This window comes from Aotus nancymaae, unplaced genomic scaffold, assembly GCF_030222135.1.
Source record: "Aotus nancymaae isolate 86718 unplaced genomic scaffold, 86718_ANA_hifiasm-v0.15.2.pri h1tg000036l, whole genome shotgun sequence".
NCBI lineage: Eukaryota > Metazoa > Chordata > Mammalia > Primates > Aotidae > Aotus > Aotus nancymaae.
Window position 1 is genome coordinate 33,537,784 of NW_026988450.1, and position 12,190 is coordinate 33,549,973.

Sequence of the window (12,190 nt, forward strand, 5' to 3'; positions counted from 1 at the left end):
TGGCTATTTTAAATCTCTTTTATTTAAATTGTAGATTAAAACTTTATTTGGCCAATGAATTCTGAGCACAATGTTTGAGAACCATATTTGCTACTGAAGCTCTGTGTAAGGGATGTGTACTTAATTTTCAGAATGTCGAGGTTAGATCATCACTGATGGAGGCATTTTATCTGAAACGTCAGCATTGGAAACATTGAGATAAAGATTGGGAGCAGGAATCTGTGAACTGCAGAACTGTGTTAATTGCTCATTCTCAAACATAGAGATGCCAATTAATTCCACACAACCTAGATTCAAAGCAGCACAGGGCAATGGTCCTGATGTGAGTATAGTACAAAAATGAAGAAAAATAGATGCGTTCCAGCATCCACAAAGCTGATTCTTCAACAGGCAGTAATAGAAGCCCAACGCATCCAGCGATTGGCTGATGGCATCTTTGTTCAGGCGATCCATGAGCGCCCTAACCCAGATGCTGGGTGGAGAAATCCCTCTCTCACCCTCACCTTCAGAATCCACTGCTCAGCCACCTGAGCTCCCGCGGGGTGCGCGCTGCCTCGCTGCTGGTACACGTCTCCCCCTCTCGACCGCCAAGTGCTTGCTCCCTCCAGGCGAGCACTCACACAATGGACTCACTTGTTTCCCTTGAACCTCTCCTTTGACTTCCAGCCTCAGCCAACAACTTGAGCAAGAGTCAGGCAGGAGTCTCTGCCATGGAGCACAGACCCTCGGAGCTTTCCAGACCAGCTCAGAAGCACGCGCGCACACTCAGACAAAACAAACAATGCCTGGTCCACGAATGAATAAATTAAAGACACCCACGCCCCCACCCACCGCTCCGAAACCCGCAGAAAGAAACCCAGGGTTTCCTAAATAAGAGGTGGTGTTGTGTCTTTCAAACTGCAAGCATTCCCCCTTGAAGACGGCTAACAAGAGGCTGTGCGTTCAGATGGCAGTAAAGATTGACGGTGGCTTTGCCCGTGACAACGCCCCCAGCATCGCGCGGAGCCAGGTTCCCTGAGAACCGGGAGGGGGAAACGAAGATCTAGGGAGGAGGGAACAGCAGAGGCAAAGACAGCTTGGGAGGGATTGGAAATGGAAAATCGGGGGAAAAATGAATGAGTGAATTTGGGCTTGAATAGTAAAACTTCCACGGAGAAAAGGATGGTATCTCTCCCCAGGTAACTACCTTGAGATGAAAAATACATGAAATACACAAGGAAGTGGCAAGCAACAACTTTAAGGTGAGCAGCAAGTTGTGCACCTCCTCTCAAGGCGCTGGATCAGCACCCCCTGAGCCGTCCCCACCGCACACACTCCCTATCCGAGGCGGCGGCGGCAGCAACAGAGACAGCGGCGGCAGAGGCGGCGGCAGCTGCGCGCCTCCGGCCCAACCCCGCTCGGCTCCCCCTCTCGCCGGCGCCCTGCCTGTCTTGCGTGTGCGTGTGCGTGTGCTCAGCCTCAGCGTGAGGGGCACCTGCTCGTCTGGGCTCACAGCGGAGGCAGCCTCGCCGCGAGCTGCCGCTGCCGCCACTGGTGCTGTCGCTCGCAGGCGCCGGACTCCCTCGCCGCCGCCGCCGCCGCCGCCGCCTCGCCAGCCAGAGTTGGGCTCCGTGGGCTTCCCCCCTCGCAGCCTCGGTCCTTCCCCGCTGCCTGCAAGTCAGCCTGGCTCCGAGTCACGTGTCAGTGCCTGAGGCAGAGACTGCGAGAAAAAAACGCTCTTCATTCCTTCTTCCACCGCCATACTGTATTTTATACTAAATCTCATTTTTATTCCAACATTTTACTCCCGCTCGGTGAGTACCTTCTCAGTGGCATTCTTGTCCTATTCTTTTTTTTTGTCCTTTTTTTTTGTTTTTTGTTTTTTTTTTTTTGTTTTTGGTTTTTTTCTTTTTTTCCACTTCTTTGATTATTGTTTATATTTGGGAAAGCTGGAGGAGCATGGTTTTGAGCCTTTTCCTGAATCCAAGTTTTTCTAGCATGCGATCGTTCTGTAGACAAGGCGCTGTGTCTGGGAGTCCGCGGCGACTGTGCCCGCTGGGAGCGTCTCCCAAGTCCAGCAAAATGTGCAACTGGTTTTATGGAAAAAGCGATGTGAAGTATGGTGCCTATTTTTTTCCTCTGTAAAAATAAAAAGCATGTTTCTAACTCTTTTTTTGCATACTCTTTTTCTGATAACATTTTTTGTATAGGTGGGATTTTACGGCAGTGTTTACAAGTTTGTGGTCTTGCAATACTGGTGCAAACCACTGAGCAAAGACATTAATTTTATATTTTTGTGCCCTTTTTGGAAGCCGGTGAAAACAAATTCGTTTTTTTCCTCCTGTTTTTGATACCCATTGATAACATGAAACTTTTCTTACAGCTGGTGACTGGGATCATTTTTAAGCAAAATACTTTTTTCTTCCTCTAAATTAACTATGACTTTTGCACATTTGACTTTTTTAAAAAACCGAGATAATTTTATGATAGATATCCTGATATCTATATCTATATTATCCCTTATTTCTCCCTCTCCCCTCCCTGTAAATCAATTTTCAAATGATGGCAGTGGAAGGTTTTTATGGAAAAAAAAAAAAATGAAGTGCGGTTTGGTTTCCTTGTCAACGGAGGATGAAGTGAACAGCTGAGCAGCTCGCAGAGAGCAGGTACTTGGTCCCCTTGGAGGCGTTTCCCGGGTGTACAATGGCAACACTGGTCCTAGCAAAGAAATGCGTGAGTGTGAGAGAGTGTGTGTGTTTGTGTTTGCGCGCGCGCATCTCCGGGCAGTGTCTGAGCCTGAGGTGGGGAGAACCGCGCCGGGAGCCAGGGAAAACCAAAGTCTGTTCCCTGCCTCAGGATCATTTTCTAGATAGGAGCAAAATACAGTCCCCCCGCAACCCCACTGTGAGCTGTGCCCAGGTCGTCTCCCGACGGGTGGCGTCTGCGCTGCAGGCGGCGCCGGCCGGCGGGCCATTAAGTTCTCCGAGGGCCACTTGCACAGCAGGAAGGGCGAGGGCTGTGTACGTGGCGCGGGCCGTCGGCTAAAGGGGACCCTCAGAGCACCCGGGAGATGGGGGGAGAAGCGGCAGAGACCGCATCTTCCGGAGGTGCTGGCTCCAGGCCACGCGGGCCGGAGCTCGAGACATTTCCAGAGCCTTGAGGATGGCACCAGCCCCCACACGCTCAACTCCTGCTCCTCCTCCTCGCAATGAGTAAACGACGCAGTAGGTCCTTCCCAGCCTATTTTGCTTTTCCAAAGGACTTTGCTTTCTTAGTGGTGCTGTTTTTGGATCTTTCCTTTCCCTGTTGCTTTGCGTTGGTTTTAAGTGCCTGCTGATGTCTTCTTCCAGAGGATGGGGAAATAGTTTTCTTATATGATGGTGACTTGGGTTTAATGTTGAGGACTAAGCTGTTAGTTTGCATTAATGACCCTACACCTGTAAGGGATAAAAACGCCTTTTATTTAAATTTTAAGGGGGTAGAGTTTTTCCTCTTTTTAACCGCCTGATACCGACTTTAAAGGTTTTCCCCTGAAAACTGTGTACAGGACAGGAGTGAGAGGTTAGTGACAAAGGTGATGATTTCGTGTGTTGGTAGCACTGAAGTCCTCAGTGTTGAATGTGGTCTATGATATTTTATGATTATTCTGTTACATATTTTCAGAATAATTTAGCATTACTTTTCAGATATGTACCAGTGAGCAATAAAAAGCTTTTTCTGTATTTAACACTATGACAGAATCTGCTGGAAATTTTTCTGTCCAAATAAATTTCATAAAGGCATACATCTGAAAATCTGGAGAGTCACCATTATTTAAATAATTTGATTTTGAAGCTTTTATTTTCTTACCTTTTTCCCCCTTAAATGAAAACTTTAGCTTTAAATTATCATGTGTATATACTTTGGATACTGTAAAATAAACATAAGGCAGATAAAACAACTTTTTACCTCTCAGACGAAGTTACCTTCTAGGTAACTACAGAAATAGAAACTAACTCCAACATACAGAGAGGCCTAGGACAAAGTACACAGGCTTTTTCAAGCAAATATTTCACTGTGTTTAACCTCAGTTTGTGGAATAAAAAGTTTTATGCCTTAGTTTTTACTCTTTGTGGTAAAAAAGTAAGCAGTGCAAAGGGCCATTTTTCTGTAGAAGATTAAAAGTTACTATTATATCTGGAAAGCTGTATATATTTTTATTCATAACAAATGCAAGTATCTCAAAAGTCTTTGGACACTTCATTGTGAGTTATTTTGTTCTCAGAGTAGCTTTTCCCTGTGAAGGAAATCCTGTTGCATTTATATAAAGAAGATAGTTTATGTCACTGTTTGTGGACACTATATTTGATATCTTGATGTGTGTGCTTCTAAGATTTGAAGTCAATATGATGGCACTAAGCCTGAAATTAGTATTTTCTTATTTTGTATAGTGAGCTAATTACTAAAATAAAGTCTTTCATATGGTTCAAACTGCTAACATAAAACATTAAAAAAAGCTATTTGCAACATTCTGAGATTTTAAAAATCATTTTAATTATAACAAGATATGTACATAGAGATGCTCATTTATTAAAAATGCAAGACAATTTATGTGTATAATATATTTGGTATATTTTATGTATTGTAAGTCATTTCGTTCTTTTAAGAGAAAGAGAAAGAGAAAGAGACAGAGCAAGCAAGCAAGAAAGAACTTGAGTTATCGAACCTGCATTTTCATTAAGAGAATCAGTTGCTACCCTAAGGTTGAGGTAGTTTCTGTCTTAAGATTGAGCAAAGCACTGGCTGTACTATATGATATTTCTCAATGAGATTGAAACCATTTGATATCAAATGGTTTCAAATGGGAACAAAAATAATTTTAATGTGAGGATAGAGAGGTAGTTGTGCTTTGATTTCTGTAACTTAATATCATTCTAAGAACCTTTAGTTATTTATGTTTTCATTTATTTAAGATTCATTTTTAATTATATTGTATACTTGTATTACATTTCTATCTATTACATTCAAGTCTTTCAGATTTCTTCCTGTATGAATCATACTGGAAATTCTATAACTCTTAAACTGGCCACCTGTTTAGTTTTTGGTTTAAAATTGTTGAAGGTAGTAGCCTACATTTAGCACCGCCTACTGGCTTCTCATGGAAAAAAAAAAAAATTTTTTTATTCATCAAGAAACCCACAGGGATTTAGATCAATTTAATTGTGCAGATTTTTTCAACTGCTTACTGAGAGGGTGGGGTGGGGGTGGGGGGATGGGGGAAAAAGTGTCTATTTTGCAAGGAGAGAAGGTTCCCAAGCTAAAGGTGGGGACTGAGAGAAAGAAGATCCACAAATTAAATTGGCATTGGATCACTAGCTGACCTCAAACATTTTACTATCTAAATTGTGACAAATAATCAGAAACTGAAAACAATCTGTTACATTTTCTAGAACTTTCTATGGGATGCTAAAATGTGGGTATTTTTACAATCCTGGATTACTAAATTAATTTTACAGCATCTGTCTCAGTCTTGACATAAAGAAAGTCCTATTTGGAATTCTGTCTTGAGTATGTGGTCTATCCAAGAATATTTAAATGAATAAGTTTTCATCATTTAAGATTAACAATATTTTTTTACATTCATTTTTTCATGGTCATAAACACTCAAGTAGCACCCTGATTATTTTCTTAATATGCATCAAATAGCCATACCGTGGTGGTATATATACAAGGGGGAAAAGTTCCAAACATACAATTATAAAGATATGTATATTCTTAGCCATAACAGATGTGTTAAAATTTTAAAAAATGATAGTTTATTTTCTCTAATTCGTATGAAAGTCAAGTGGTTAAAAGAGCTACTATAATAATACAAACAATGTCTTCAGAATATAAAAATAGTTAATTAGAAAAATAATTAGCTATGCTAAAAATTTTCTTCCTAGTTAAAAAAAAATGTGAACTATTTGGATAGCTGTTTCTTAAATACAATATTTACTTCTTTTAAGAGCCAGTAATAAGTATTTAGAAACTCCACTGTTGCATTTTTGCAACTCTACCCCAGTAAGTATGGTCATGTTTTGTTTACTGTTTACTGATAGTGTGAGCAACTAAATAAGCAGTGCATTCATTGATATAACTCTATATTTCAAGTCTTGAAAAAGCTCCATTATGGAAGTAGAAGAGAAGTGAAGTCGATATGTAAGATTGTTTGAATAATAAGAATGAATTTGAGGAAAATATTTTAATTACAATTTATTTTTCTGACTTTTGAAACTTTTTATTTTATTTATTTTTGCAGATATTATCTTTAATTCTCATAACAATACTGAAACATGCATATTTATTATCCTTATTTTACTGGCATCAAAACTGAGGCTCAGAAAAATTAAATAACATGCCAAAGGTCACAAAGTCTAGTGGAACTGGAGTCAAAATCAGGTCCACGTGGTAACAAAGCTTTTTTTAAAAAAATATATTCTATATTATCTTTTTTTTCTTTCCATCTCTTATTTAGTTTCAAGGGGTACATGTACAGTTTTGTTACATGGCTAAATTGCATGTCACAGGGTTTGGTGTACAGATAATTTTATCACCCATGAAACCTTTATTTTTAAATAATGATTAACTGTGACTTTAAAAAATAGTTTCTTTATATCTTTTATCATACTTCCATTATGAAAACTTTGTTCTGCTCTGAAAATCTTAGGTAATTATTAATTTTATTCTTCAAGTTTTTTATGGACTTTCAGAAAGTACATAATAACGTGTTTAAAAAGGTCCTTATTGATCTGAGTTATTGTTACTGTTCTCTCGTTACTATTATTATCTACTACTTCCAGTGACTTCTACAAATGTGTGTAAAGATCTCATTTCCATAATTCAGTATGATTCTTTGATTTAATAAATTTCACTTCCGTAATTGACAGGCAACATAAACTTTCATTTTATTGGCAATAAAAACAGTTTGTTTTGCTACACCATAGTTTTGAAAACATTACTCAATAAAATGTAAGTAATAACTGATTTCTGAACATATCAATAGCTAGTTACACTGTTAACAAGTTTGCATAATAATATTTGTCATCACCTCTCCTTTTATTATTAAATTTTGATATGTAGACTACATAGACCTAACACAGCTGTTGTCAACTTTAGTTGTTTTGCTGACCCTCATTGCTTTTAGGTTTTCAATAATATATTGGGATTTTTTTTGTTAGACTTACGTTAAATGTCAAACTTACCTTGTGGAAAACTAACTTTGTGTTTTTCTAAATTCTTCCATACATTTAAAAAGATTTTTGTTTGTTAGTTTTGAATTATCTTGCTGCTTTTCTGGAACTGAGTCCTGGAAAATAAAGAGGAGGAGGTGTTGGTTTAATGCCTTTTTCTTTTCATTTGTAGCCACAGAGATGGCAGTCAGAGAACTTCAGTTAGTATTTAGGATATATATTTTCTGGACTGTCCTTGCAAACTCCTCTGCTGGGAACAAGACTTCAAGAGTTATTTATTTGGCCATGTAAAAATCTAAGTGGAGAGGAAAATTATGGAGTAGAATGTGGAAATCTTGCACTGGTCTTCTGAAAGATGCAATAATGTGCATCACTAAGTGCTCTTATGTAACAAAATACTAGAGATTTTCTGTGCATAAATATGTTTCGTAAAATTTCATTTAACTCACTAATATACATTTTGCTTAAAATAATTGGTTGAATTTTCCTCCAAACTTAAGAGTGGGAATTAATTACATTCATACATAATCCATGTGCTTAGAGAAAATGTTTACACACATTTTGATAGCCATATGCTAAATAATAAGAGGAGCAACACATTTCTGAGTCATTTCAAAAATTGTTAACAGGTAGGAGTAAGGAAGGCTATATTTTCATTAAATCAAGATGAGAGGGAAAGAAATTGATGTGTCAAATGAGTGCAAGTCCATTGGTACTTTCCCTCTGTGATTAGATAATATTATTTTGCATGTTGGAAGAAAAAGACTTGGAGCTCAGAGCTCCACAGGTGGTAAAGGGAAATTTGACATATGGGAAGTCTTAACTGACACCTCATGCTGCTTCTTCTACACAGGAATGCTTCATTTGTGGAGAGGATTTTTGTTGTTGTTGGTTTTGTTTTTCCTAATATAAAATAACTGCTATATATTTATTCTTGATACATTACTTAAAATGACTGTAGTTTGGCAAGTTTTCAACAGTGAGTGCTTTCCGCTAGTGAGTGCTTTGAGCAGAAATAAAATAAAATTTTCCCACACAGATACTCTTAACTGGTCCTGAAAGTACCTTCCTGTGACCATGTCATCACACATCTCTCCAAGACAGGTTTTCTGAAGAGTGCCAAGGCATGACATCACATTTGTGAGTTACCACTGGTGCTCTGTGGTTGGGTCAGAAGATAGTTCTCTGTCCTCAGTTGCTTTGCAGAGAGCCTGGGAAACACATTCAGCATTTACTTACTAAGTACAAAATGTAATCTCTACTCTTGAAGCTTTTGCAATGTGATGTGGAAAATTAATCTTTCGCACAAGGAAAACTGAACAGCTAATTCTTTCATAACACAGAGCTCTATAAATATTGATGTCTTGTCTGTCTCCATCATCTCACCATCAACATCAAACCACCTCGCAATTTTACTGTTACACATATTTGGATGTGACATTTTCAAGCTCATTTTATGTTTGTTAATAACATAAAACACATATAAGTGTAACGTATTACTTTAGCATTCTGTGTTTAGTTGCACCTTCAAATGTGCAGGAAAGTCTTCCTTCATTAGGATTTTCTTGGAACTTGAATATTTTCAATGAAGAATGGGACACATAAACTATAGTGAAAATAGTGTGAATAAACATGATAAGATGGATTTTTAAAATTTGATCATAAGTCCAGAAGTCCATAAAATCAGTGGATTTAGAGGTCAAGGTATAGGGAAGGTTAAATGCTGCATTTGAATTTTGAAATCTGGATATCTTGAAATAGGTGGTATAAAACAAAACAAGAGAAAGTAATGTCTAGAAGAGAGCCTGATTTTATTGGAGGTGAGAAAATGATTCAGTTTTGAACATAGTAATTGGGAGTTCAGACATTAACTTCTGGATTAAGTGACCAATGTGCAATGGAAAGTCAGGTCTAGAGCTGGGAAGCACACTAAAAGTTAAAAGGAGATATGATAGTATCTACTTTGAAACTCTTAAGTGGGAATAAGTCCTCCCCAGGTAGAAATTTGGAAACATCTGCCCTTTTTTTTAGTGGTGGTAAAAAGGGCTGATAAAATGTAGAATAATAGAGTTAGGACGATAGCCACTGAAGTTCAGAAAATGTGTGCATGGTGTGTGTGTGTGTATGTGTGTGTGTGTAAGTATTGTTCAACAGAGCTAATGCTGCATAGGCTTAAAAGAAGGGGAGGCCTGAGAGAAAGGCCTTTGAATCCGTCATTAAAATCCATGAATTTTGAGAGAAACTAAATGAATGAGATATATTAGATGAGCAAATGAAAAAGTGATCAATGATCCTCAATATGATGTGGTGGCATCATGAAAAGGGCTGTTGTTTCCAGGATTGTATGTGTCCTGTGTGTGCATCTCTCTCTGTCTCTCTCTCTCTGTGCGTGTGTGTGTGTGTGTGTGTGCGTGTGTGTGTGGTAACATGATCTAAATAATAAGACCAGTAGGAAGTTTTTCTGGAACTAGCTAAATTGATTTGAAATTTATATTTATATGCAAAAATAGCAGGGAATATTTTGAGAAAGAAAAGCAAAGAGAGGACTAACCTATTAGTTAATAAAATATATCATAAAGCTTTTAAAAATAAATGTACTTACTAGCTATCTCTACTGAAAAATCTTCAAAGCAGTGTCTTTCAGGAAGCAGTGAGCACATCTAGTGCACAAAGCATGACTTCTTAGTATCATTTCCCACTCAAGAGGACAAGAGCCCTTTAGTCTTCCTTAACCTAGAATTGACTGATTCTAAGTCTGAGCAGAAAAAACACAAGATGAGCCTGGGGTAACTTATTGTGCCAGAAAGTCAGGAAATGGTCAAAGACAAATAAGGCTATATCATTGTAAACAAGAGCTAGCTTGAAGGGCCTTCCAGTTATGCAATTTAAATCAGTTAGAATTTCAAGAGTGAATATAGCAAATTGTAAACATTGAATAAAGTAAAATCTATGAGTGCATAATAATATTCTAAATAAAAAATATTTTTAAAAAGTCTGATAATAATTAAATTGAAATAATTAAATGATTAGCCTTCCTTTCTTAGTTGATGAGGGACAGCTCTTCACAAAATAATGTGAATTAAGTGTAAGAAATGTGAAAATTAGAATATTACTGTTTGTAACTCTCAGTGAAATAAGTGATTCAGTCCAAGATGATCAGCAAGTGATAAAACCATCAATTAAAATTATTTTGGTGAATAACATATTCTCATAGTACTCAAGTATTAATTGCATCTGCAAGTCATCATTTTAAGTGACCAGACAATTTAATCCAGCATCACCAATAGACACCATGAGCCTCCTGATGTGATGCCATATGAAAGCTACAGTACCATTTGTGAGATGTTGTTCCTAGAATGTCTAACCTGAATCTCATAAAACCTGGTTAGATTTAACTTCCAGTTTATAGAAAAATTCAGAGAAAGAACAAATTAAACTAAACCATGAGGAAATCATGAGACAAATGCATAAAGTGAAGTATTCTACATTGAAGATACATAACAGGCCTGTGACCTAGACTTGTAAAAAGTCAGTGCCACTGTGGGGGGGAGGTTTTTAGGTTAAAAGGAACTAAAGACAAACAAATGCAGTGCTTGAAGTTTTATTTCATTTCACTTTTTAAAAATTTGGCCTATAAAAAGTCAAATTTTGGCATAATTAGGAAAATTTTCATATGGACTAGAAAATAAACTATTTTAGGAGATGTGTGCTGAATTATTTAGGGATAAATGCAGTGGTATCTACAACTGAATTTCTTATGAGTTATCAAAGGAATGAGGGAGGGAGTGTGTGTTTGTGTGTGGGAGGGTGTGTGTGTATGTGTGTAGGTAAAATAATCATTTGTTAACCAACTCTAAATCAGGGAGTGCTTATGCTGATTTTATTGTATTATTCTTTCAAGTATTCCATCCATTTGATTTTTGTTCATAAAGAAAGTTGAATAGTTATTAATTGCCATTGAGAAAAAATATATGTATATTGAGATTAAATAGAAGCAGAAATCCAATTGCCCATGTTTAAGGTCATCTGGGATCTTGAAGATATGGAGACAAAGAAATGAAATTTAATGTTAAATTTTAGGAATAAAATATTACTCATGGAAGTATTATTATTGATGGAAGGATATTTTTGAAGCCACAATAAGGAAAATCTGAATGCATATTTATGTTTTTCAGGATAGAATCCCCTCACAGGAACAGGTAGAGGTATAATAGAAAGGAAAATAATTTTTCAGGGTCAAGTTCAGAATGTTCTAAGAAAGTTGGTGTGATTACTAGTAGACAGGGAGAGGCTGTCACATCTTAGAACAGGAAGGGAATTGAATCAGTTCATTAGTTAAACTAAGTAACTCATTATTTATTTAACAGATTTTTTTGAGCATTTTCTTTGTAACTGTGCTGGAGGATGGGGATTCTGTGTTAAGTAAAACTGATAACCGTGACTGCAGGGAGTTTACCACCTAATGGTGACTTCAGTCTTCTCAGATAATTGTAAATGAGGTCCTAGGTTGAGATTAACTGATACGGAGATAGGAGCTAGGGAAGTGGAGTAGAGAATAAGGATGAAGTATAGAAAGATTCTAGAGCCATAATGAGGAACTTGGCAAAATTAGCATTTGTTATCACTTTAGTCCATGCAGTTATGTCACTTCTCTAGCAACACTTACCTGTAATCTGAATAGGTTAAGGAAACAACTGAGGATTACTTGGTTAGAGACTAGCAAGCCATCCACTTTGTATAAAACAAAGAGATGAGCTTTCCAGAGGAGGCGAATATGAAGACATAAATAAATCTGGGCTGAGAAAGAGACCAAGGGCAGCTCCACGAGATGAACAGAATAAGAACTGGTAAGATTTGAGAGCCCGAAGAGCGGGATGAAAATGAATGGCAGGCTCACTAATTTTAATAGAATGAGAGAAGTGCAAGGATGGAAACATTTGGTCAGAAAAGAATATTGTATTTCCAGCTTTTGCGAGTGGAACATCGTAAAATGGTGAATA

General features: G+C 37.5%; 1 protein-coding gene across 14 annotated transcripts in view; it reads left to right on the forward strand.

Moving 5' to 3' along the window:
- The first annotated feature begins 890 nt into the window (after positions 1 to 890).
- The window catches only part of RALYL (RALY RNA binding protein like), a 737,413-nt gene continuing 726,113 nt past the window's right edge, over positions 891 to 12,190 (forward strand). For 4 of the 14 annotated variants that reach the window (XM_012470998.3, XM_064384322.1, XM_012471000.3 and 1 more), the window contains exon 1: positions 1,491 to 2,645. Coding sequence is in view for 4 of the 14 variants with exons in the window: in XM_012470995.2 (XP_012326418.1) it covers positions 3,188 to 3,203 (16 nt within the window). In the remaining 10 variants the exon portion in view is untranslated. Of the gene's footprint in view, positions 1,242 to 1,490; positions 2,646 to 2,885; positions 3,204 to 12,190 lie in introns of those variants that run through there. The other 10 variants (XM_012470999.2, XM_064384323.1, XM_064384319.1 and 7 more) reach the window with 3 other exon arrangements.